At 38.9% G+C, this 27,055-nt stretch overlaps 1 protein-coding gene across 11 annotated transcripts in view; it reads right to left on the minus strand.

Moving 5' to 3' along the window:
* LOC139760374 (uncharacterized) overlaps positions 1 to 27,055 on the minus strand; it is a 72,367-nt gene that overhangs the window by 30,757 nt on the left and 14,555 nt on the right. For 7 of the 11 annotated variants that reach the window (XM_071683472.1, XM_071683473.1, XM_071683475.1 and 4 more), the window contains 13 exons: positions 26,364 to 26,492; positions 20,056 to 20,189; positions 16,881 to 17,017; positions 16,217 to 16,302; positions 15,889 to 15,987; positions 13,698 to 13,839; positions 13,261 to 13,581; positions 11,087 to 11,238; positions 8,142 to 8,252; positions 7,469 to 7,635; positions 5,456 to 5,570; positions 1,702 to 2,100; positions 570 to 683 (listed from right to left, as the gene is read on the minus strand). In XM_071683472.1, coding sequence (XP_071539573.1) covers positions 570 to 683; positions 1,702 to 2,100; positions 5,456 to 5,570; positions 7,469 to 7,635; positions 8,142 to 8,252; positions 11,087 to 11,238; positions 13,261 to 13,581; positions 13,698 to 13,839; positions 15,889 to 15,987; positions 16,217 to 16,302; positions 16,881 to 17,017; positions 20,056 to 20,189; positions 26,364 to 26,492 — 2,106 coding nt within the window. Of the gene's footprint in view, positions 1 to 569; positions 684 to 1,701; positions 2,101 to 5,455; positions 5,571 to 7,468; positions 7,636 to 8,141; positions 8,253 to 11,086; positions 11,239 to 13,260; positions 13,582 to 13,697; positions 13,840 to 15,888; positions 15,988 to 16,216; positions 16,303 to 16,880; positions 17,018 to 20,055; positions 20,190 to 26,352; positions 26,495 to 27,055 lie in introns of those variants that run through there. The other 4 variants (XM_071683478.1, XM_071683477.1, XM_071683476.1 and 1 more) reach the window with 4 other exon arrangements.

Here is a 27,055-nt window from a genome sequence, read left to right on the forward strand (position 1 = left end):
GTGTAGGCTATGCTGGAGGGTTTGTATTTGTAGAATGATTGCTAGCACACCATCTGTATTTGAGACTGAAAAAAAAAGACATCAACCTAGCCTAGGAGGGGAATTTGTCAGCCAGTGTTTACTCACAAACCCCTCTCAACTACCTGACAGTAGTACAAAAAAATCTATCATCATACCAACTAAAAATATAACATAAATCCACTCTAAGTAACGAAATGTTTGTATGAATAGTAACAAAGACAATTAGGTGTAACTGGATTCCGCCCACTTTGGCAAGGCTGTATCATTACAAGTATATTTTCATCAAAGAAATTCCCACTCCAAATCAATCTATATTTTCCTGCAACTGGAAGTAGTGCAGCCTTTGGCTGCAAGAGCCTTTAGGAAGGTACTGGGTAAAACTGAGGCTCTTTTCATATATATTGGTCTTGGGTGGATATTTCCCTGCAACAGGAAGTAGTGCAGCCTTTGGCTGCAAGAGCCTTTAGGAAGGTACTGGGTAAAACTGAGGCTCTTTTCATATATATTGGTCTTGAGTGGATATAAGTAAATATTAGAAAGAACATTACCATAGTTTCTGAAGACAGGTTCTTCTTGCAGCGAGAGAGTTTTGCCCCACTAAGTAGTCTGCGCTTCCCTCTTGCACATTCATCCTTTTTTGTCTTACTATTAAAGGGGAATCTCTAGAAAGAAAGAAAAAAATTATAAAGTGTTCCTGTGTAAGAAAAGCAAAGTTCCCTATGAACTATAGAGTTATTAAAATGTTGAAAATTGATTCAGTTTCATTTTATTCCCTCTGAAATATGCAAATTAATAAAGTTACACATTCTAGTGCTAATATAAAAATGTCATACAGTACAAATATCTGTATCTTACGTACCTTCTACATCAAAGTAGTATGGCTCATGTAAAGCCTCCTATATAGCCTATTATTCCTAATTACACATACTAACTTCTCTTCCTCCACTTTACCATTAGTCTAACTCCATAAACTGCTACTCATCTACATGAAATGCAATCCTCTAATCCTCCCCATGATTGTAGAATCTCACTATTCTACCCTCTATTCTATTTGTATGTTCACTTTTGCCATATCTGACAAAAATGGCCTCATTTTCTCACATTCACATATATTTTTTCATACATGGTTGCCACTTCCCACATTTACAAGCTATCTTCAGGAACAGACAAAGATATGACCTCATTCACTCACATCCACTCTCACTCATGTATAATGCACCAAAACCAGAGCACCCTATCCACAACCAAGCCCCATAGACCTTTCCGTGGTTTTCCTCTTGGCATCTCATATGCCCTAGTTCAGCCCACTGACAGCATGCCACAATGCCCTAATTCACTCTATCCCCTGCATGCCTTACACCCACCTGCATGTTCAGAAACCTGAACATTCAAAGCATCTTTCACTCCATCGACCCACCTACTCCTTGGTTTCCCCTTTTCCTTGTTTCCTCCACTTCTGGCATGTATATCCACTTAGTGTATACCCTTTCAGCTATACTCTCCATAAGTCCAAACAACTTTCAGTCTTCTCATACATATTCCTCGAACTACCACACCTCTCACTTATCATTTCTTATCTGATCAAATCTCCTCAAACCACATATTGTCTTCAAACATTAAGTATTCCCAACAAAATATACACTGAACATGGTTACCCAAAATTCAACTGTATTTATTCACCTCTCTATTTCCCTCATCAATCTCAGAATCTTGCAGTTTTTGTTTTGCTGCAGAGGTATGGGTTGCTATTTTCTCTCCCGTGGCAATCTGAGATCCCAGTGTGGACACTGTATCACCAGCCGTGGCCATAGTTTCAGCAGTGGTTTCTTGAGTAAGTTCATTAGTCTCACTATGAACTATCTCTAAGCCACTGTCAATAGTAACTTGTACCCTCTGAGTGCCTATAGTTACATCCTGCGACTCACTGAGAATGTCTAATGTTTCATCAAGAGACAGGATGACTGAATTTACAGAATCTCCAGTTTTACAAGCATTAATAGATTTCCGGAGAGATGATATAGGAAGATCTGGAGTCATATCAGCATCAAAACCAGTCTCAGACTGCATGCTAAGGGGAGTCTGTGAGAAGAGATTTAGTGTTAGACAAATTTATGAACAAAAATGAGAGTACTGTACTTATGTTCTAACTTTAAGACTGCATTTGCCTCCACAAACAGCTTATCAGAGTTCCCTACAATCAATGGAATGAAAAACCATAACAAAGTATAAAAACTACAAAAACCCATGGACATGAAGTAAAAGGTGGAACTGCCAATACAGACAGATAGTTAAACTAAAACTATAATGCTGTTAACATTTTACGCAGAGATGAAGTTTGTGAGGATGTATGCGTAAATAAATGCCCTGCATACTTCAAAACTTTGGAACTCACTAAACACACTCATATCTTTCCCAACAAGGACAGGTTTTCCACTTTCCTCCAAAATTCTCAAAGTACTTCCCCTCATATTTTCTTTCTTCATGTAATCAACCTTTCTTACATTTCAATTAAGGCCCAGCCTTGATGACAACTTCTGTCCGTGAGAGAGAGCAAGAGAGTGTTCCTACCTCCATATGGACCTGCGACAATATCTAACCAAAGTGGCAGGGTGAGCATGAAGTCATCTCCACACATCTTGCTTGATGAATAACAATATGCTCCTTAACAGCCTCCTGCTTCACCTAATTCATTGTAATTTTCAAAATCTTTCATCACAATGCCCTAGTTCCTAACTCCATTTCTCAATTTATGTTACCAGAAAAACTGTTGAGGTTTGTGTTACTTCCACAATCATACCTGTTTAAGTCTTGTCTCATTTCTGTTTTTTAACCTCCTCATTTACCACATAATCAAACTTAAGTATTACCTAATCACTGGTATATGATATTCTTCATGTCCATGCTAGTACTTGTGAAGACAAGTAATGATGGTGCTACAGTCTCTTATCATCCAAGTGTGTTCACCGAAATAATGTCATAGGAACTTTTTCCATATATGCTCTAAAGAATGGTATCCATGACTCTTATCACCATGAAAATGGCAATTCCCCGTCTGTCCCCTAATAATTGAAATGCCCTAATATGAATACTTTTTACTCTGGTTACTGTATGTTTTACTGCTTCATGTACCATTATGATTGTTTCTTCATTGTTACCATTGCAGTTTATTCTGGACTGCTAAAATCCTGTGGATACAAAACTTTTATTTCCTATTAGTCAACTTCTTCAGCCTATCTCAAGATCATATCATCTGAGTGTTTCCAAGGACATATTAACAATTCCATTAAACTGCCAAAAAACTCTCAGGGGATACACCCCTAACTTTGGAAACCTGAGAGCTTGAGGAAATAAATGATCCTCTCAATCAATACCCTCCCATATAATTTCCCAGGAATACTCAACAAACTTATACCTCAGTAATACGAGGACTCACCTTTATCCCCTTTGCATTTGTACAACGGCACTATGCATGCGAGGTGCCTGAGGATTCGTGGAATGCATGCATAGTGCCATTGTACAAAGGCAAAGGGGATAAAGGCAAGTGCTTGAATTACAGACATATAAGTTTGTTGAGTATTCCCAGGAAATTACATGGGAGGGTATTGATTGAGAGGGTTAAGGTATGTACAGAGCATCAGACTGGGGAGAAGCAGTGTGATTTCAGAAGTGGTAGAGGATGTGTGGATCAGGTGTTTGCTTTGAAGAATGTATGTGAGAAATACTTAAAAAAGCAAATGAATTTGTATGTAGCACTTACGGATCTGGAGAAGGTATATGATGGAGTTGATAAAGATGCTCTGTGGAAGGTATTAAGAATATATGGTGTGGGAGGCAAGTTGCTAGAAGAAGTGAAAAGATTTTACCGAGGATGTAAGGCATATGTACAAGTAGGAAGAGAGGAAAGTGAATCGTTCTCAATGAATGTCGATTTGCGGCAGGGGTGCGTGATGTCTCCGTGGTTGTTTAATTTGTTTATGGATGGGGTTGTTAGGGAGGGGAATGCAAGAGTTTTGGAAAGAGGGGCGAGTATGCAGTCTGTTGTGGGTAAGAGGGCTTGGGAAGTGTCAGTTGTTGTTCGCTGATGATACAGCGCTGGTGGCTGATTTGGGTGAGCAACTGCAGAAGCTGGTGACTGAGTTTGGTAAAGTGTGTAAAAGAAGAAAGCTGACAGTAAATGTGAATAAGAACAAGGTTATTAGGTACAGTAGGGATGAGGGGTAAGTCAATTGGGAGGTAAGTCAATTGGGAGGTAAGTCTGAATGGAGAAGAACTGGAGGAAGTGAAGTGTTTTAGATATCTGGGAGTGGATTCGGCAGCAGGTGGAACCATGGAAGTGGAAGTGAGTCACAGGGTGGGGGAGGGGGCGAAAGTTCTGGGAGTGTTGAAAAATGTGTGGAAGGCCAGTACATTATCTCAGAAAGCAAAAATGGGTATGTCTGAAGGAATTGTGGTTCCAACATTGTTATATGGTTGCGAGGCATGGGATATAGACAGAGTTATGCGGAGGAGGGTGGACGAGTTGGAAATGAGATGTCTGAGGACAATATGTGGTGTGGGGTAGTTTGATCGAGTAAGTAATGAAAAGGTAAAAGAGATGTGTGGTAATAAAGAGTGTGGTGGAGAGAGCAGAAGAGGGTGTTTTGAAATGGTTTGGTCACATGGAAAAAATGAGTGAGGAAAGATTGACAAAGAGGATACATGTGTCAGAGATGGAGGGAACGAGAAATGGGAGACCAAATTGGATGTGGAAGGATGGAGTGAAAAAATTTTGAGCAATTGGGGCCTGAACATGCAGGAGGGTGAAAGGCGTGCAAGGAATAGAGTGAATTGGAACGATGTGGTATACCAGGGTCGACATGCTGTCAATGGATTGAACCAGGGCATGCCAGGCATGTGAAGCACCTGGGGTGGGCTATGGAAGGTTTTGTGGGGCCTGGATTTGGAGAGGGAGCTAAGGTTTCAGTGCATTATACATGACAGCTAGAATGTGGCCTTTGTTGTCTTTTCCTAGTGCTACCTCACGCGCGTGTGGGGGAGAGGGTTGTCATTTCATATGTGGTGGGGTGGCAACAGGAATGAATAAAGGCAGCAAGTATGAATTTATGTACATGTATACGTTAAAATGTACAGGTATGTATATGTGTGTGTGTGTGGATGTGTATGTATATACATGTGTATGTGGGTGGGTTGGGCCATTATTTCGGCTCTTTCCTTGCGCTACCTCACTAACGCAGGAGACAGCGACAAAGTATAATACATAAATAAATATAATATTCATAAAGAGAGCAACCGGTAGCCAATTATGACAACATATCTTACAGTCTGACTGAGGTCCAGACAAAACAAAGAAGCTGCTGTACCTTCACCTAAGCTATCAAGCTCAGAAAACTGCTTCTTTGCTGAAGACATTTCTACTAGAAAAAAGAAAACTTACCTGTGTAATGTCAATCATTTCATAACCATTTTCTTCATTATCTTTATGTGGATCCCTATTCAGATATAGCGGAAATGCGAACTGCACCACCCTAGTATGGTTTGCAAAAATACCACTGTAAAATTGAAGCAAAATAAAAACTGATGTTAAAACTGTAAATTTTGAATCACCCCATTCCTAAAATGCTTTTATTATCACTTTGGACTCCCATTGTTTCCATTAAATACTATCATCCACATATTACATCTACCATTCCAGTAAACGGGACCTTATATATGACTGGGAGATGTATAAAAGAAAACAGTAGGTCAAGAGAAAAGTGCAAGCGATGAAAAAGAGGGCAAATAAGAGTTGGGGGAAAGAGTATCATTAAATTTTAGGGAGAACAAAAATATGTTCTGGAAGGAGGTAAGTAATGTGGGTAAAACAAGAGAACAAATGGGAACATTGGTGAAGGGGGCAAGCATGGAAGTAATAACAAGTAGTGATGAAGTGAGGAGATGGAGTATTTTGAAAGTTTGCTGAATGTGATGATAGAGTGGCAGATATAGGGTGTTTTGGTCTAGGTGGTGTGCGAAGTAAGAGGGTCAGGGAGAATGGTTTGATTAACAGAGAAGAGGTAGTGAAAGCTTGCCAGCTTTCATCTTCTGCATAGCTTTCACTACCTCTTCCCTGTTTACCAAATCATTCTCCCTGACCCTCTAAATTCACACACCAACCTAACCAAAATACCCTATATCTGCCATTCTGTCATCAAACACATTCAACAAACCTTCAAAATACTCACTCCATCTCCTCCTCACTTCATCACTACTTGTTATTACCTCCCCATTTGCCCCCTTTCCCAATGTTCCCATTTGTTCCCTTGTCTTATGCACGTTATTTACCTTCTTCCAAAATATCTCTTTATTCTCCCTGAAATTTAATGATACTCTCTCATCCTAACTCTCATTTGCCCTCTTTTTCACCTCTTGCACCTTTCTCTTGACCTGCCACTTTCTTTTATACACTTCCCAGTAATTTGCACTACTTCCCTGCAAGAATTGTCCAAACACCTCTCACTTCGCTTTCACTAACAATCTTACTTCATCCCACCACTCACTACCCTATCTAATCTGCCCACCTCCCACCTTTCTCATGCCACATGCATCTTTGCTCCAGCTATCAACACACACACACACATACACATACGTAGACATTACACACACACACACACACATACATACACATACGCAAACATTACACACACACACATACATACACATATGCAGACATTACACACACACACATGTACACATCCACACCCGCCTGCCTCCATCCACTCCCGTCACCACCCCACCCCACATGAAAACAGCACTGCCATCTCCCGCTTCAGCGAGAAGCACCATGAATACGGACAAAAAGGCCACACTCATTCACACTCAATCTCCAGCTGTCATGTGCAATGCATTTTTGAAAATGTTCTAATGTCTATTCATAAGTGTTAATCAGTTGCATACGTTAGGGAGATACGGCAACCAAAGACCCTGGAGGAAAACTACTTGTACCATTCTGGATATGAGTCAGGAAAATGTAATGTAATATATGATTTAAGGAAGCAGGAGGAATCATGATTCTTCATTTCATACATGCTTTCAAATAAAATCCTATAAGTTAACTTAAAGTTCAGTCTCAAAATACCATTTCCCTATTACTACTACTTCAGATTCTTGCTTAACCATGTTCAAGTTAATCTTTTAACATTTAGTATAACCTATATTGCCATCTATAGGAATAAATTTCAAGTGAAAAAATTTAAAAAAAAATCAGGTGTTGTTCAATCTGGTAGATAGTTTGATAAACAAAATGGAGCAAAAGATACAATCAATTGCATACAAATACCTTAAAAAACAGGATTCTATGGCATTCTAATAAGTATCAACCTCGTAAAATATCTTAATATACAAGAAACAAATTTATTACAGGCTAAATTGTAATTAGCTGTACAAAATCACATATACCTGAAAAACCTACCCTTTTTTCCTTCTTTTTAAAAGCTTATCCTTCTGGAGTTGGCTGAAGAGTTTCTTTCCAACACTAATGTTTACACCTAAGCTCTGAGCAAGAAGAGATACAGTAACGCGACAACTGCTTTCACGAAGAAACATCAATGCACGGCGATAGAGACAGTACATTTCTAGCTGCAAAAAAATTGCCTACATATAATGATTCCAAATTGAAGGGCAAAATAAATATTACACTGATGACATCTTTGCAAGTTAAATACCCAAGAAATTGAGCATCAGACCTTTCCCATCCAAAACACTCCATTAGTAGCCACCATTACCCATGAAGAAAATAAAGAGCTTATCCCTTTTCAGCAAAGTATACTCACAGACCCCCTGAGAGAGAGAGAGAGAGAGAGAGAGAGAGAGAGAGAGAGAGAGAGAGAGAGAGAGAGAGAGAGAGAGAGAGAGAGAGAGAGAGAGAGAGTGTGAGTTTGGAGCACACTATGTCAGAAACAATAATGGTGCAGGTGACAGGTATTGATTTCTGTTTTCACTTCCGTATCAATGATGAATACTTTCTTTAACATACAGAAAGTTACAAGTGGTCCCAGCATAAGTGGAACATAAAAGACAAAGATACATAGACAAATCAAAATAAGATTAACTTATAAAAAAAAAAATCAATGCTTGTAAAATACATTAGGGTGATCCTTAAGAGATGGGTCAGTTGAAGGCGTTGATGCTGTGGCACAAGCTTCACATATGTGGTGGGGTGGAGCTTCACTTTCATCCAAAACACCGAAGCAAACCTGAAAATTCAAGTGCATGTGTACTCTCTGGTAGATGGATAAGATAAATACCTGACACAGTCAACTTGACTTTTTCATCAAGTGCATGAACACTGGAGGACTATATGTTGGAAACGCTGTACATCTAAGTGATGCAATATGATAAGCATAACTGTCACAAAATTACACGCAGTGGGGAAACATTATGGGGAAGACATAAAAAATGCATAACCAAGGCTGTAGGATCAAAGGGCATAATTAGATTACTTGCTGATTAACAAGCATGCAAACAAGAAGCTTCTACACACCACATATTGTTATCAAACATTCTATTTCTAATACATCCACCCTCTTCCATTCTGTTGCATTCAGGCCTAAGACTTGCATACATATAAGACTGTCTGTCAGGAAAATTTCTTCATATCCAGTTCTATTACAGCCACAAAAAATTACTCATTTTTCTTCAAACATTTCTCAAGGAAATTCTTCATAGCAATCACTTGGTCCACACACCCTCAACTCTCCCTAAGCTATATTATTCCCCAATTCCTGTCTGAAGCCATCATCCTTTCTATCATCACTCTCACATACACCTTATCAAGTATACTCAAAATTCCTATACCTGTAATTTGACTATTCACTCTCCCTCTTGCTTTTACAAAAGGGCACTATGTACAAGCATTTTGCCAATCTCCAGGTACCTTACCTTGGCTATGTAAACAATGAAAAGCCTGAAAAACCAATCAACAACAATGTCACTACCTGTCTTGAGAAAATGAACTGTAATTCCATCCACTTCTGCCACTAGTGTACACTTAATGTACTCTCCTGCTCTGCATGCCACTTCAACTCTAAGAGCCCTTTAAAATATTCCCTCCATCCAGTTAACTGTGAGGTAAGTTTGAATGGAGAAAAACTGGAGGAAGAAGTGTTTTAGATATCTGGGAGTGGATTTGGGAGTGGATGGAACCATAGAAGCAGAAGTGAGTCACAGGATGGGGGAGGGGGCAAAGGTACTGGGAGTGTTGAAGAATGTGTGGAAGGTGAGAACGTTATCTCGGAGAGCAAAAATGGGTATGTATGAAAGAATAGTAATTCCAATAATGTTATATGGTTGCGAGGCATGGGCTATAGATAGGGTTGTGCGGAGGAGGGTGAATGTGTTGGAAATGAAATGTTTGAGGACAATATGTGGTGTGAGGTGGTTTGATCGAGTAAGTAATGAGATGGTAAGAGATGTGTGGTAATAAAAAGAGTGGTTGGGAGAGCAGTAGAGGGTGTACTGAAATGGTTTGGCTACATGGAGAAAACGGTGTAGTGAAATGGTTTGGCCACATGGAGAAAATGAGTGACAAAAGATTGACAAAGAGGATATATGTGTCAGAGGTGGAGGGAATGAGGAGAAGTGGGAGACCAAATTGGAGGTGGAGGGATGGAGGGAAAAAGATTTTGAGCAATCGGGGCCTGAACAAATACGAAGGTGGAAGGTGTGGAAGAGAGGGAATTGGAATGATGCAGTATACCGGGGTCGACATGCTGTCAATGGACTGAGTCAGGGCATGTGAAGCATCTGGGGTAAACCAAGGAAAGTCTTATGGGGCCTGGATGTGGAAAGGGAGCTGTGGTTTTGGCGCATTACACATGACAGCGAGAGACTGAGTGTGAACGAATGTGGCCTTTGTTGTCTTTTCCTGGTGGTACCTCGCTTGTGCAGGGGGTAGGGGGGTGCCGTTTCATGTGTGGTAGGGTGGCAATGGAAGTGGATGGGGCAGCAAGTATGAGTATGTACATGTGTATATATGTATATGTCTGTGTATGTATATGTTGAAATGTATAGGTATGTATATGTGCATGTGTGGGCGTTTATGTATATACATGTGTATGTGGGTGGGTTGGGCCAATCTTTTGTCTGTTTCCTTGCACTACCTTGCAAATGTGGGAGACAGCAAATAAGTATAATAGATAAGTAAATAAATAAATAAATATGTATATATGTGGATGGTTCTTTCTTTGTCTGTTTCCTGGTATTACCTCGCTGACACAGGAAATGGCAATCAAGTATAATAAAACTAAAATATATATCTTTATAAACAAGGTACCATTCATAAACAAACTAGAAGGGAAAAGAACACTTTTTGATCACCACTTAGGAAATAGGGGTCTCACAGCAAGAAACTAAATCATATAATATATTGCAAGAGGCACTTCACCTTAGTCTCCAACAGTCTGCAAAAAACTTACTGCATCAACAGGAAAACACAAATGGCTCAATGGTGAAGCAAAATTTGTGAAAATATGAAGTGCTCCTAGATCTCTAGTACCTTTGATGAGATTTTTACATGAGGATGGGCTAACACAGCCATCTATATCTCTGATGCCTGTTCCCTTAGGGAACTCCCCTCAAGGGATGGCCATGGCAACCCTTAGGGTACTCCCATCAAGGGTTGGCCATAGCAATCCTTAGGGAACTTCCATTAAGGGAAGCCCATGGCAAAAGTCTCCACTTGTCCCTGTCCTTACATGCCTCCCTTGCATGCACCATTCCACACATTCTTCCACCATATCTCTCACTCAAGTATGCTTCCACCCTATTTGCCCATGTCACAGGTGGTCTTCTTCTCACACCAACCTCTTTAATTGTACTATCATACACTCTCCTTGTAAACTCCCAGTCTTGCATTCTTCCTAAATGCACAAACCACCTCCAAGTATTTTGTTTCACCCATTCTACACATATCTCCAACTGCATATACTGCTTCCTTAGCTCTAAAGCATAAGACAAAATGGGTTAGGCAAGAACCATTACTGACATTGCTAGAAACAATTTATAGCTGACTACTGAGAATGGCACTTACAGCATGCTGCCAATTACTGCAAATGTCACACAAAATCATGAGGCCATCATCTTGGTTAAAACCACATGGACATCGTACCATGAAATTATCATCCTCCTCCTCAAATTTTGATCCCACTATGCAACCAGTGCTCTGAATGTTTACTGTTGGACCTGCAGGAAAGGTAAAAATCTGGTAAGTCTATCAACCTTTTTGCCAAAATATTCATCCATGATAAGATGAAAGTGACTACGAGGTAAACAATCAGGAACTGAGATGAAAAACAGATCAAATTAGAGATGGAGTGATAAAGTATGGATGAATTTCAGGGAGAGCAAGAGAATGTCTTAGGAGCTGAAGAGCATGAGGAGAACACGACAACAAATGGGAGCAACTGAGATGGGAGTAGGTAGGGAAGTGCTAACAGAAAAATAAGAGGTGAAAAAAAAAAGGAGCGAGTATTCTGAAGGAATGCTAAGTATATTAGATGACAAGGTAATAGGAGTGGTGTTTTGTACAAAGTGACATGCAGAGTGCAACCCCTGCTAAATGGTTTTCTGAAGAGGGAAGAGGCCGTAAAAACGTTCTGTAAAATGAAATGGGAGACCAAATTGGAGGTGGAAGGATGAAGTGAAAAAGATTTTGCACGATTGAGGCCTAATCATGCAGGAGGGTGAGAGGTGTGCAAGGAACAGCGTAAACTGCAATGATGTTGTATACCGGGGTTGATGCGCTGTTAATGGAATGAACCGGGGAATATGAAACATCTAGGGTAAACCATGGAAAGGTCTGTGGGGCTTGGATGTGGAAAGGGAGCTGTGGTTTTGGTGCATTACACATGACAACTGGAGACTGAGTGTGAACGAATGTGGCCATTTTTGTCTTTTCTTAGCACTACCTAGCTGGAAGGGATAAAGCTATTTTATGTGTGGCGGGGTGGCAACAGGAATGGATGAAGGCAGCAAGTATGAATATGTACAAGTATATATGTATATGTCTGAGTATGTATATGCATGTATGTTGAAATGTATATATATGTATGTGTGCATGTGTGAGCATTTATGTATATACATGTTTATGTGGGTGGGTTGGGCCATTCCTCGTCTGTTTCCTTGTGCTACCTCACTAACATGAGAGATGGTAGTTAAGTATAATAAATTATAAATAAATAAAAATGTAAACGTATATGTATGTATATATGTAAGTTTATGAGTGGATGGGTCTTTCTTTGTCTGTTTCCTGGTGCTACCTTGCTGACGTGGGAAACAGCGATCAAGTATAATCATGAAAAAAGAAAAATATAAATGAATGAGAATGATATACATTGAGTGAAAACCTAAACACATATAGTAATATCTAATAGGCCACAGCTCACTAAGCCAGCACTCTAGTGGTTGTAAAGTTGCAATCCTCTGTCCCAGGTAGCAGTCTTTTCTTTCAGCCTCACTAACATGTGTATTACTGGCATTCTGTCCACAAATATATAATCTCTCCTGGTCAAATGTAACACTTGATAGCACTTAACTCACGCACCTCATTCTTTGTATCTAGATTCTCCTGTGGTGAGCATCATGCACTAACCCTGTCTTTTAGCAAAATGGTAGGGGCAGTAGACAGAAGTAGTAGGTAGGAACATTTAGGCAAAAGCATTCGATACAAACACTAAAGTAGAAGTAGTAGGTAGGAGGATTAGATAGTCGTCGTCATTAGGATCATTAGATAGGAGCATCCACAAACACTGTGCTAGACTTGCCCTCTGCCAGGGGCCTGTTATGGGTGAGGCATTAAAGGTTAAGCAGCAGCAATGGAGCTCTTTAGTAATGGAGACTGTTGCCATTGCCACCCTTATGAGGGAGTTCCAACTGGAACAGGCATCAGAGATATAGATGGATAGATAGATTATAGCTGCAAAATTCTGTGAGTGAAGGAGACTTGGGAGGTGACTTTGTAAATCTTCATCTCAGAACTGTACAAGAGACAACTGTCTCCATGTAAATATCAGAACTGCAAAAATAATTGATTTAGAAAGTGACACTAAAGTAAAATGGTAATTCCTGCTATACAAAAATATGATCAAGTGGAGAAATTATGGGGAAACAAAAATCAGTGATTTTAGTGAAGCAAACAAGTATGAATCATAAGTATAATTTGAAGTAACTTACTTCTGATTTCTGGATCGTGGACATCTTACTTACCAGAAATATTTCCTTCATGGCCAAGAGGAGAAGGCATCCTCATACTGGAAAGATGAATGGGGTTCATACATGATGCAGTTCCTAAATCAGCATTTTGCACTGAAATCTGAGGTACTAGTTGACCTTTATCTTGAGAACTGATCAGCTTGCAAATCTTTGTAGTGGAGCACAAGTTTTGAGTAACACTAGAAGTTTGTTTCATTGAATCAACAGTGGAATCTTGCTCAGCTTGGTTTTCACTATTTGCTAGTGCTTGGGTATGTTCCCCTTTGTCATGATAATCACCAGATGCTTTGTGATGTTTCAACTGGGAGCTGCATCCTGGGATTACAATTACTGGTTTACTGCAATTTCCATTATGGTATAACATGAATTATAGTCATCACAAATAACATATGGTAATGACTAATATCTATACACATAGAATCACAACAAACCTGGTGACAATGAATCAGTGGAAGAAGTGCAAGACACTGTATGATTGCTATAACTTCGAACTAAGACATCAGCAGTCTCTGATGGTGTCAATGGGTCCTCCACCAAGGCTTTGTTCAAGTCACCATTAACCTCCTTCTCATCCTAAATCAGTGGGATAAGTTTAGTTTCTTTTACATATAACATAAATATTCTTTTTTCATACATATTCACCACTTCCCACATTAGCAAGGTAGCGCCAAGAACAGAGGACTGAGCCTTAGAGGGAATATCCTCACTTGGCTCCCTTCTCTATTCTTTTTTTTCATAAGTTAAAAAACAGGAGGGGAGGATTTCCAGCCCCGACTCCCTTCCCTTTTAGTCACATTCTATGTCATACAGGGAATACATGGGAAAGGTTCTTTCTCCCCTATTCCCAGGGATAATAACATAAACATATGCGGCTAAATACATAGTATGAAAATCTATGTACCACACTGTACAAATTGTTAAACAGTACCATTTCTCAACAGGGCTACTGGGTCAAAACATGCTTTAGTTCAAAATTCAGGTAAGGTTTCACCAAGAGGTGACCAACTAACTTTGATGAAAACCAAACAATATCCAAGGATTTCTATAATGTTGCCATTATCAATATCGGAACAACCAAATAAGGCAAAAGATGCAACCCTGTATGTTGGTCTGGGAAGCATTAAAAGTTTAGCATAAAAGAGAAACTTTTGTATTTCAAATGTAGTAAAATGATATTTCAAGATCTTGTAATAATTACACAGAATAATTCAAAATGCTTAAGTTTAAGTTACTGATATGATGAGGAACGAAATAATTAATGTACAAAAATGTTAATATGGTTAAAATGTTCATATGGTTTCAGTGCATTATACGTGACAGCTAGAGACTGAGTGTGCACTACCTCGCGGGAGGGGGTTGTCCTTTCATGTGAGGCGGAGTGGCGACGGGAATGAGTAAGGGCAGACAGTATGAATTATGTACATGTGTACATATGTATATATCTGTGTGTGTATATATATGTATACGTTGAGATGTATAGGTATGTATAAATGTGTGTGGACATGTATATATATATATACATGTGTATGTGGGTGGGTTGGGCCATTCTTTCATCTGTTTCCTTGTGCTACCTCGCTAACGCGGGAGAATGTGACAAAGTATAATAAATAATAAAAGAATAAATACATTTCTGTAATAAACAGGAAGATTATTCACTTCAGCACTCTACACATATAACATTATGTGTAAATAGTGTCATGAGATTTCTTCATAATAAAAGAGAGAACGTAGTGAAGGATTGGTGAAAAATGAAGTATGGCAAAGTGGCAGGAGTGGATAAGACTTAAGCTGAGTTTCTTAAGGAAAGGGGCTAACAGTGTTGTCAACTGGTTAGTCAGGCTATACACTGTATGCATGAACTAAAGTGAGGTGCCTGAGGACTGTGCAGTGTGCATGTATAATGTCTTTATAAATGCAAGATGAAAGTGAATGCTCAAATTACAAAGCTAAAAGCCTCTTAAATATACCTACTACAGTGTATAGGACAGATGTATTGCAAGAGTGGTGCATTCATGGAACATTTAAGTGGGGAGGAGCAGCATGGTTTCAGTAGAAGAGAGGAAGTGTGAGCCATGTGTTTGCTTTGAAGAAATGTGTGAGAGACAATTGGAAAAAGGAGAGAACTGCATGTGGCATTTATGGATCAGTGAAATAAGTATGGTAGATATTGAGAGTAAGGCCTTGTGGAAGATACTACAAATGTATGGGGTGAATGAAAAGATCTTAAATGCAGTGTGGAGTTTCTATTAAAAGAGTAAGTCATATGAGCATGCAGAGAGGGAGGAGGGTAAGTGGTTCCCAGAAAAGGTGAGTTGCATCAAGGATGTGTGATTTCATCACAGTGGTTTACCATAATCTGTTTATGATGTGTTGTTGAAAGAGGTGAATGCAAGCCTTGTTTTAGAATGAAGAGTAGGTTATGGTATGCTGAGGGTGAGGGGCTTAGGACGTGAATCAGTTGTTGTGTTCAGGTAATATGACTAGAGAGTAAGTCCAGAAGCTGGAAACAGTTTGGGAGAGGGAGGAAATTCTTGTATCCTCACCTTTGAAAATGGGACACAGTGTATAAGAATTTGATAGACATGTAATCTAACCTGAAAAGTGAATAACAAAAAATATTACCTGAGCATTGTTAGCTGAGTTGTCATCTACAGAGTAAGACTCCCTATCCACACTTACTCGAAGCTTCACCATGTGGAAATGAGTACTTACATCCCCAACCTGGTCGTACAAAACTAAGTGTCATGCAGAGATTAAAGACTTCTTTACAGTAAACAGATGTGTAAGGCAGTTGATCATGTGTTATATAATCATTTATAAAATGCTTTCAGCAAGTTAAAGAAGTACTAAGGTTAAGATAAGTACAAGAGAAACATCAATGAAAATGATATAGAAAGTAATATATATTACATATCTCTAACAAGAAGAGTAATCTAAAGTAACAACAAACCTTAATGTTGATGGGATCACTCTGAAACATGTAGCTACCATATCCACCTTCTCTAAAACCAGGAGGTTCATAGTCTGGTGGAGTCACTATAAAGTAGAATGTAAAATTACTTATAAATTAAATGTTTGTTGTACATGAATGTAAGAAATGGAGAATGAGAAACAAAATCCCAATTAGATACCAAAAGCTGATAGATAATGACAAAGTAAATACACCAGTTATAAGTGATACATGTAAAAACAGAATGAAATAAGAATGAGTACAAAGGAATTCAAACAGGGCTGCACTAAAATCAGTACCAGAGAAAGTAGAATGGAAAGTATGGACTCCTCTAAAGTCAGAAGTTCTTCAATGGGATTGTACTACTTTTTGTCTGTTGATGATGATACAATGTATGTTAACATGGAAGACTAAATCCAGTAAAGCCATGAAGAAAAAGTCACAATAAAATGTATAAAGAACAATTAATCTTTTTCTATGATTATGCTTTCAAAACTTATGATCAGGGCCAACCAACTTAAAATCTAAAATAATAATCCTTTTAATAATTATATAAATTACTGTGATGTTCTTAACAAGAAATAAAGAATATAAGTTAATTTACAAGATATTCTGAATCATTTACACACAAAAATAGTACAATAATCTGAGCTAGGGACAGTACCATTATCATAATAACCAAGCTTCATTGACAAGTGGATCTTTCTTGGTAAAGGCCTAAGTGTCTGAGTCAGTAACAGTATGGTACGCAACATCTTTTCTGTTGACTTCCTCACTTCAAACTTCCTCTGGCTTTTTTTCCTAAAAAGAAAAGAAAAAACTCAATGAGATTGTACCCATTTGTGTGCGTTAAGGATGATAAAACCTCGCCGAAGGTGAATTCTTACTCCTGGTATTGGAGCCCCATAGAAGCTTACCCTGTAACCTCCCGGATGATACCAGAGGGGCAATCTGAATGCTAAGAAAGAAATGATGTAGTTCTGTTGGGAAGAGCCCAACAACATGGACCCTAGGCATGTAAACAGGGAGGATTTTACAGTACATGAGCATTAGCTGGCCACCTGCATATGCATGGAGGTAGAGATATATGGTTCACCCAGGACTCTGGGAGGGAGGTGTCAGTCACTCATGCTGGAGGAATTACAGCAAACAGCATTTGGGCCCAAGGGATGACCACAACAAGATCCTGGGGATTGATAATAAAGCTCAATCCCTATGTTGCATACATAGAAGTGGATGCAAATAGTGTGGAAATTGAGACTGAAGTGTGCAGAATGCCAACTGTTAGTTCACTAAGGGGGCAACTCCAAAAAAGGCCAGTGTTTGGAGGGGGATGAAATCATTTGGCAATGCAGAGGCACTAGCTACACTCCAGGTGGAAAATCACCTTACGAAAAGCTCTATGACCGGGAGTATAATCTCGTCAAAGAACTTCCCATGTCAAAGAGGTCTAAATTTCCCTGCCACTGAAAGTAATGCAGCCTTAGGCTGGTCCTAGGGTGAGCATCAGCAAATATCTGAGGGAAGAACAAATATTTTGGAAGCAGATTAATAGTGTAAGGAAAACAAACATATGTGCACATCAGTGGCAGGGGCAAATGGTAAGGTAGCAACAGGCAGTTATGAGGTGAAGAGGCTATGGAGTAAATACTCTGAATGTCAAAGAATGTGTTTGATGACAGGGTGGCAGATTTTAGGAGTTTGGGTCAGGCAAGTATGCGAAGTTTGTTGAAATGAGCAGTGGTGAAGGCTTTTGCATACAATGAAATGTGACAAGGTGGCTGCAGTGGATGGTACTGCAGTTGAATTTCTCAAGGAGTGACTGTTGTTGCTTGATTAGTTAGGATTTTCTATGTATGCATGGATCACAATGAAGTGCCTAAAGACAGGAAGAATGAATGCATAGTGCTACAGTATAAGGGCCAGGGGGACATTGTTGAGTGTTTGAGTTAGAGATGTATAAGTGTGTTGAATGTGCACACACACACAAAAAAAGTATCCTCCTAGATGGGTCTGATGAATTTTGAAATGGTTAGTATGACATGTTATCTTGGTCTGGATGGTAAATATGAACATGGAAGAAATTTCCTGACAATTATTGTAGCCCCACTTTAAGTTACTTTCATAGAAATATGAAATCAATACAATTGTAATGGCATATGGCAAGATACGTTGCTAGCAGTCAATATACTACAATATTATGAAAGTAGGGCTATCAGTGGAATGGCAGACTTATGAGCATCTATTAAAATAATTTGTCCATGTTATATTCTTTCACACAAAAAATGGTAAAATGCATTTTTTGTTTTACCATGCGAAGCTGGTACATTGTAAGGAAGAGTGGTGATCAAGAAGGTGATGGAATGCAAAGAGTATTTGATTGGAATACAGAGTATTAGACAGGGAAGAACAATGTTGTTTTAGATGTGGTAGAAGATTTCTGAATCAGGTGTTTGCTTTGAAGAATGTGTGTTAGAAATACTTCAAGAAATAAAGGGATATGTATGTGGCATTTATGAATCTAAAAAAAGCATATTTTATGGTTGATTGAGCTGCTATGAAGAAAGTGTAGCAAAAATATTGTGCACGAGGAAAGAGGCAAGGAGGTTTTATCAAGAGAGTAAGGCATGTGTGCCAGAAGGAAAGTGTGTGGTTGCAGGTATAAGTGGGTCCATGGTAGGGGGTGTGTGATGACACTAAGGCTTTCTAAACTGTTTATGGAGATGGCAGATATACAGTATTTTATGGCTGGGTATCAAGTCAATTGTTGTTTGCTGGTGGCAGATTTGAATGAGAAACTGCAGAAGTTGGGGTCTCTCTGGGAGAGTCTTAACAGTAAAAGTTGTAAGTAAATGTGAATAAAAGTATAGTTACTACATTTGGCAGTGGAGAGAAACAGGTCAGTTGGATTGTGAGTTTGACTTGACAAAATTTGGAAATGAAATGTTTTAGATACCTAGAAGTGGACATGGTCACAAATGGAACCAAGGGCCTTGAAATAATTCATGAGGTAGAGAATGGAAAGGTCCTGGGACCACTGAGGAATGCAATGAATGAGAGGTCACTATCTGGGAGGGAAAATATGCCAAATTTGAAGGTACAGTAGTTCTGATGATGATGTATGGATGAGGCATGGGCTATGGATAAGAATGTACAAAAGGGGTGAATATGATGGAAATGAAATGAGGAAAATATGTGGCATAATGAGGGTTGAACAAGTAGGAAATTATAGTGTTAGAGAGAGGTGTGTTAATATATGGAGCATGATTAAGAGAGCTGAAAAGGGGGTGCTAAAATGGTTTGGTCATACAGTGAGATGAAATAACAAGTGGTCGGAAAAGAGACTATACGTCAAAAGTGGAAGGGACAAGAAGGGAAGACTATATTGGAGATGGAAGGAAGGGGCGAATAAAGTTTTGAGTGCTCGAGGCCTGAATATGCAGGTGGATGTAAGATGTGCACAGGACAGAGTGAACTAAAGCAATATGATATACAGGGGATGACATGCTGTCAGGGGACTGAATCAGAGAATATGAAGTGGCTGGGAGTAACCACAGTAAGGTCTGTGGGACCTGACTGTGGACAGAGGGCTTTAGTTCTACTGAATTACACATGAAAACTAGAGAATGGATGTAAGCAAATGAGGCCATTCTTCATCTGTTGCTGGTGCTACCTTGCTAATACAGGAAATGGTGAAGTATGGAAAAAAAAAAGGGGGGGGGGGGATAAGAGGGTGGGATTATTGATAGAAAAAGAATGGGCAAGAGCAACTCTTAGCATAAGGAAGAAATAGAGAGAAGGGATTATACACACCAAAAAAAAGTAAAGATAAGACTTACAAACTAGAAGTGGTCTCTAGTTCACTAATACTGGCACCATCTTCATCATTATAAAAGAACTTGTAAGTGTAAGTTTCTAATGCTTCCTCAGGCTTCTTCGGGTCCCCATAAATAGCAAATGTCATCTGTCGCAGCTGTAATGCAACAAGCTTTTAGTCAGCTTAAAGGGTTCTATGATATCAAGATGATCAAGTATAAAATTCTCAAAATATGGCTGAAATTTATCCCTCAGAAAAAAAAAGTCTCATTTCTGATGAAAGAAAAATCTTTTCTCTACTGGGAGCAGATCCATATTAGTGCCTGAGAAAGAACACTGTTCCATGAAGGGTTAGCTAACCTCTGCAATACTGAGGTATATTTGTGATAATTTCCCAATTCAACCCCCAAAAAAAGAACTGGGTTGGACTTTATGCTTGTAAACCAAAACTTACCAGCAAATCAGTAGCAGCCTACTTACTTTCATGCCCCAGCACACAAGAAGTTGGCTATATCCATCTAACAGGACCACAAGTCATGAAGTGTTATGCATATGTCTGTGCAAGGTGGATGTATAACAGTTTAAAAGTAGGTGTTCAGTGTCCAGAAAGGAAGCTGCAACCTTTGTATGAAATGTCTTATATGCTGAATCATGGAGATAGGTAATGTTCAGAATGAAGACAAGAAGGTGCAGCTTGTACATGCACGAGGACCACTAATCATTCAGAGAAAAAATTACTATGGACTCTGGCATTATTCCTGAGAGCTTAAAACTGACTCAAATCGTCTCACTCTACAAATGAGGAACCAAAGCAATCCCAAAAAACTACCAAGCAATAGCACTAACCTCCTACACTGTAAACATTAAAAGTACCCAAGCCATACTAATGCATTCTATGGTGTGTATACCTTAGCTGTACTTGTATGCATTGCCACTTCCTGCCCTCATTCAAATTCAGAAGTGCACTTTACTGGTATGAGAATGTCTTACTTCACAAACACTGTAACACCTCAACCTTTGAGTTACAGGTACCCATATAGCACAATGTCTTATCCTGTGGGGACCCAAGTTGTATGGGTGGCCTTTCCCAGACATCATTTAAATTGATATGCATGCATTTATCATTATGCACATAATTCTTACGTCAAAAGCAACTAAAATAAGCACCACAAAAGAATAATTAAATCTCAATTATCTGGACAATACACGGAGAAAAGCACAGACCTGATGTATGGATAACACAACCATATATCACATAAAATGTGGTTAAACATAAGTCTATGACGTTATCAACTCAAAAGATGTCATCAAATGAACAGAGGGGAACTGAGGCTGAGTTCCAACACAATAACGAAGAAGATTACCTGAAGTTTAACATGTTTTAATTTCAAACTTCTCTACTGTGTTCTGACCCTTAATGACATAATCAAGTGACTAATCAATGGAAACTTCTTCACTACTTGCCATGATACTGGCAAAGAAAATGGAAGACATCTGAAAGGTTTCCATCTGTTTTTGACATGTAGAATGCCAGGTACTGAATCCAGCTGGATGACATAAAGTTAAAAGCAATAATATAATTACTGGAAAGATAAAAATTAAGTAAATATACACTAGTATGACTGGAGCAGCATAACATTCTTCTCTCTACCTTTTTTTTTTGCTATGCATGGTTCTGGTATGCTATTAAATCATTCCTTGAAAGAAGATCATGTTAGGCCTTGTCAAAGGAGGGGCAGTGGAAGGAGCAAAATAGTAAGACAACTAATTTCACTCTCAATCAAAGAACTTTATATAATCCTAATCCTAAGATATAAATTTCTTTAAAAGACTTTCTATTACCTCCTTGAAGATCATGTTAGGCCTTGTCAAAGGAGGGGCAGCGGAAAGAGCAAAATAGTTAGACAACTAATTTCACTCTCAATCAAAGAACTTTATATAATCCTAAGATATAAATTTCTTTAAAAGACTTTCTATTACCTCCTTGATATATCAAGTACAAAATAATAATTCACTTACATGGAGTCTATGTAAAAGCCTAAAACCTCTGAAATGTTATGTTACTATCTTCTTGATTATCAATAAGAAAATATATCCAACAATGCAAGAAATGTTAAAAAGAGATCGACAGAACATGTCTAGTTTAAACCCATTTTATGACATCAGGTCTGGTAGTTCATGTTTATACTGCACATGAGGTGGCTATATAAATGAAATTAAGAGCTGTAAGTTCATTTCTCTGGGCTCTCAATCTTAAATCAACCTATATATTTCTTTAAATCGATATGCTTAAAAATATTTCATAAGAATTGATGAGAAATCCAATAAACTTAACCTTTTAATGGTTCATCAGAAATAGCTCATATACTTCTAAAAAAAAAAGTTACTTACACCAACAAGTATTTGATAAATTCTTAGTGTGGATGGTACAAGAATATCCACTTATCTATTTCTAGTGAGCCTTTTCCCAGGTGGAGCATGGTAGCACATGTAAAAGGAAAAATTATGGTATTGAGAAGCAATAGGAAAATGAGACAGATTAGTTTGAGAGCAAGTCTCAACAGAAAGGACCTGAAAGATGTGAAGAGCTTCAGATAACTAGGAGTAGATTTTGCAGAGGAGTGAATCACTGAGGCTGAAGTGAGTCATAGGGTAGAAGGGTTAATGCCCTGGGTGCACTGAGGAGAGTGTGGAATGACAGGTCAGTGTCAGTTGGGGTAAAGAAGGGCATGTTTGAAGGTAATGCAGTCCCAACTGTGTTATGTATGTAAGTCATGGGCCCTGAGAGAAAAAGAATGGAAGAGGGAGAATGAACTGGAAATAAAATCACGAGGACAATACGAGTTGTGAGGAGGGTTGATTGTGAAAGGATGGCAGCATAATATAGAGGTGTGATAGTAAGTGGAGACTGACTGCCACAGCTGATCAGGGAATAATAAAATGGTTTGGGTATTTGGTGAGGATGAGCAAAAACAGATCTACAAAGGGAATGAATATACGTGTCAGAAGTGGAGGGGCACCGGAAATGGGGCCACCAAGAAGATTTAAGGATGAAGGGGGAGAGGATTTCAGGGATCAGGGCCTGAACATTCAGGAGGCTGAGAGAGGTGCATGGGACAGAATGAAGTGGAATGATGTGGTATGTGAAGGGTCATGTGCTATTAATGGGTTGAAAATGGGCTCAAGAAAGTGGTCTAGAAAAACCAAAGGCCTGTCTGCTCACATTGACAGTGAATAATGGTCTTTGGCTTCAAGTGCATTATACATGACACCAAGAGACTGGAGAGAAGCAAATGGGGCCATTATCTATCTATTCCTAGTACCTCACTAAAGCAGGTAATGGTGAACAAGTGTGAAAAAGATCAAGAACTCCATTCCATCTACATGGAATGGTCAAGTGCAAAGAGGCATGCCCCTTTTGTGGTATCAGGAGGGGCCTTGGTTAATACTGGAGTTACATTCAAAGTACGAATGACAAAGCAAAACAACTATCAGAAAATCCATTTCTCCCATAAAAACCCAAAAAATAGGTTTATTGCATTCCTTGGGAAATAACTAATGCATATTTTCTATTACATACTATAACAAAAAAGCAACTGGTATACTAGGAGTCCCCAACTTACGAATGAGTTACATTCCTGGACCCTTTTCATATGAACCATTCAAGAGTTGGATAATATAAAGAAATTATGACAATTTTAGAAAATTAGAGTAAATACCTACACTTGACTGTAATAATGTATTAAATGATATATTCTGAAATAAATATATACTTTTTTCTTTCACTCTTGTTCAACACTTCCCATGTTAGCAAGGTAGCACTAGGAACAGATGAAGAAAGGCTGCAATCATTCACATCCACTCTCTAGTTATGAGCTATGCATCTTAAACATCATATGTAGCAACACTGAATGACACAAATAAACATTTAAGTAGTTCTGCAGTTCATAAGAAGATGAGTAATCAACTGTGTCAGATTAGTAATTATCGAGTTTTCTAGAGTTCATTTATAAGTATAGGTGTTTGTAGGTCATACATTCTTATGTCACAAATTCACAATACAGTAATGTATAGTATATATACATTCTCTCTTTTTTTTTCTCATACTATTCGCTATTTCCCGCGATAGCGAGGTAGCGTTAAGAACAGAGGACTGGGCCTTTGAGGGAATATCCTCACCTGGACCTCTTCTCTGTTCCTTCTTTTGGAAAAAAAAAAAAAAAAAAAAAAAAAAAAAAAAAAAAAAAAAAAAACGAGAGGGGAGGATTTCCAGCCCCCCGCTCCCTTCCCTTTTAGTCGCCCTCTACGACACACAGGGAATACGTGGGAAGTATTCTTTCTCCCCTATCCCCAGGGAATATATATAATATATATATATATATATATATATATATATATATATATATATATATATATATATATATATATATATATATATTTTTTTTTCATACTATATATGTATATATACATTTTTTTTTTTTTTTTTTTTTTTTTTTATACTTTGTCGCTGTCTCCCGCGTTTGCGAGGTAGCGCAAGGAAACAGACGAAAGAAATGGCCCAACCCCCCCCCCATACACATGTACATACGTCCACACACGCAAATATACATACCTACACAGCTTTCCATGGTTTACCCCAGACGCTTCACATGCCTTGATTCAATCCACTGACAGCACGTCAACCCCTGTATACCACATCGCTCCAATTCACTCTATTCCTTGCCCTCCTTTCACCCTCCTGCATGTTCAGGCCCCGATCACACAAAATCTTTTTCACTCCATCTTTCCACCTCCAATTTGGTCTCCCTCTTCTCCTCGTTCCCTCCACCTCCGACACATATATCCTCTTGGTCAATCTTTCCTCACTCATTCTCTCCATGTGCCCAAACCATTTCAAAACACCCTCTTCTGCTCTCTCAACCACGCTCTTTTTATTTCCACACATCTCTCTTACCCTTACGTTACTCACTCGATCAAACCACCTCACACCACACATTGTCCTCAAACATCTCATTTCCAGCACATCCATCCTCCTGCGCACCACTCTATCCATAGCCCACGCCTCGCAACCATACAACATTGTTGGAACCACTATTCCTTCAAACATACCCATTTTTGCTTTCCGAGATAATGTTCTCGACTTCCACACATTCTTCAAGGCTCCCAGAATTTTCGCCCCCTCCCCCACCCTATGATCCACTTCCGCGTCCATGGTTCCATCCGCTGCCAGATCCACTCCCAGATATCTAAAACTCTTCACTTCCTCCAGTTTTTCTCCATTCAAACTCACCTCCCAATTGACTTGACCCTCAACCCTACTGTACCTAATAACCTTGCTCTTATTCACATTTACTCTTAACTTTCTTCTTTCACACACTTTACCAAACTCAGTCACCAGCTTCTGCAGTTTCTCACATGAATCAGCCACCAGCGCTGTATCATCAGCGAACAACAACTGACTCACTTCCCAAGCTCTCTCATCCCCAACAGACTCATACTTGCCCCTCTTTCCAAAACTCTTGCATTCACCTCCCTAACAACCCCATCCATAAACAAATTAAACAACCAATGGAGACATCACACACCCCTGCCGCAAACCTACATTCACTGAGAACCAATCACTTTCCTCTCTTCCTACACATACACATGCCTTACATCCTCGATAAAAACATGATCTGTTATTAGTAAAGTGCTTCCTCATCACTTGTTGGTTTTGGTCTCATGACTGGGAAATTACAGTCATAAACCACAACTTCACAACTTTAGGAACTCAAAAGGAGAAATTCACAACTCAAGTTAATCTGTTCCCTAATTGGTAGGTGATATCAAAGTGAAAGTTTTTAACAAATCAACTTTTTTAGTAATAAGGCTGAAGATAATGTCGTAAGTAAGGAATTGTCTTGTACTTGAGGTATTTTAGGCGAAGATGCTTTATCAAAATGTTTTTTAACTGTGCAGTGAAGGCATTTTGTGTGGCTTAACTTATAAAAGAAGTAAACATACTTGGGCTATCATCCAAGGGAGGTAAGTCATACAACAGACTGTGAAGGACTTACAAACTTATGTAGTTTAAACTACAGCACAAAAGATTATGACCTACCCAAAACAGTGTACATAACAGAAAGGGGAAAAATAAAGATTTAACAGCTGGATAGCTGTCATGAAGAATTACCTGGATGATGACAAAATAAGTATTGCTAAAGCTGATTCTTTTTTTAAACATCTGTGTATTAGGAACTTAGGTTGAAAGATGGAGCCCTACAAAAGTACCAATCTCTTCTTAATAACCTTTCAAAGTAAAGATCTTAATGTATACAAACCAAATCCTTACATATTGTTTTTCAATCGCTTCAAAACAGCCCTTGATCCAGGAAACCACCATGTTGGAGCTAAAACATGATGACTTATCCAGTAACATCTTTAATTTCAACCCATTCAGATTCCGGTCACCATAAGCACTCTGAAATGGAGTCAAAATCAATTAATAATAATCTAAATCATAATATCCTAGAAATGGCCTTGACTGGGACATCTTATCTGTTAGTGCCATATAACAATAATAATGATAATAATAATGGCTGAAGGAACAGCAGTTCCAACAATGTGAAATGGCTGTGAGGCATGGGCTATAGATAAGGTTGTGCAGAGGAGGGTGGATGTGTTGGAAAGGAGGTGTTTGAGGATAATATGTGGTGTGAGGTGGTTTGATCGAGTAAGTAATAAAAGGGTAAGAGAGATGTGTGGTAAGAAAAAGTGTGGTTGAGAGAGAAGAGGGTGCAATGAAATGGTTTGGTCACATGAAGAGAATGAGTGAGGAAAGATTGACAAAGAGGATATATGTGTCAAAGGTGGAGGGAACGAGAAGAAGTGGGAGACCAAATTGGAGGTGGAAAGATGGAATGAAAAAGATTTTGAGCGATCTGGGCCTGAAAATACAGAAGCGTGAAAGGCGTGCAAAAGATAGAGTGGAATGATGTGGTATACCGAGGTTGACGTGCTCTCAATGGATTGAACCAGGGCATG

This window comes from Panulirus ornatus, chromosome 36 (assembly GCF_036320965.1).
Source record: "Panulirus ornatus isolate Po-2019 chromosome 36, ASM3632096v1, whole genome shotgun sequence".
In the NCBI taxonomy this organism is placed as follows: Eukaryota; Metazoa; Arthropoda; class Malacostraca; order Decapoda; family Palinuridae; genus Panulirus; species Panulirus ornatus.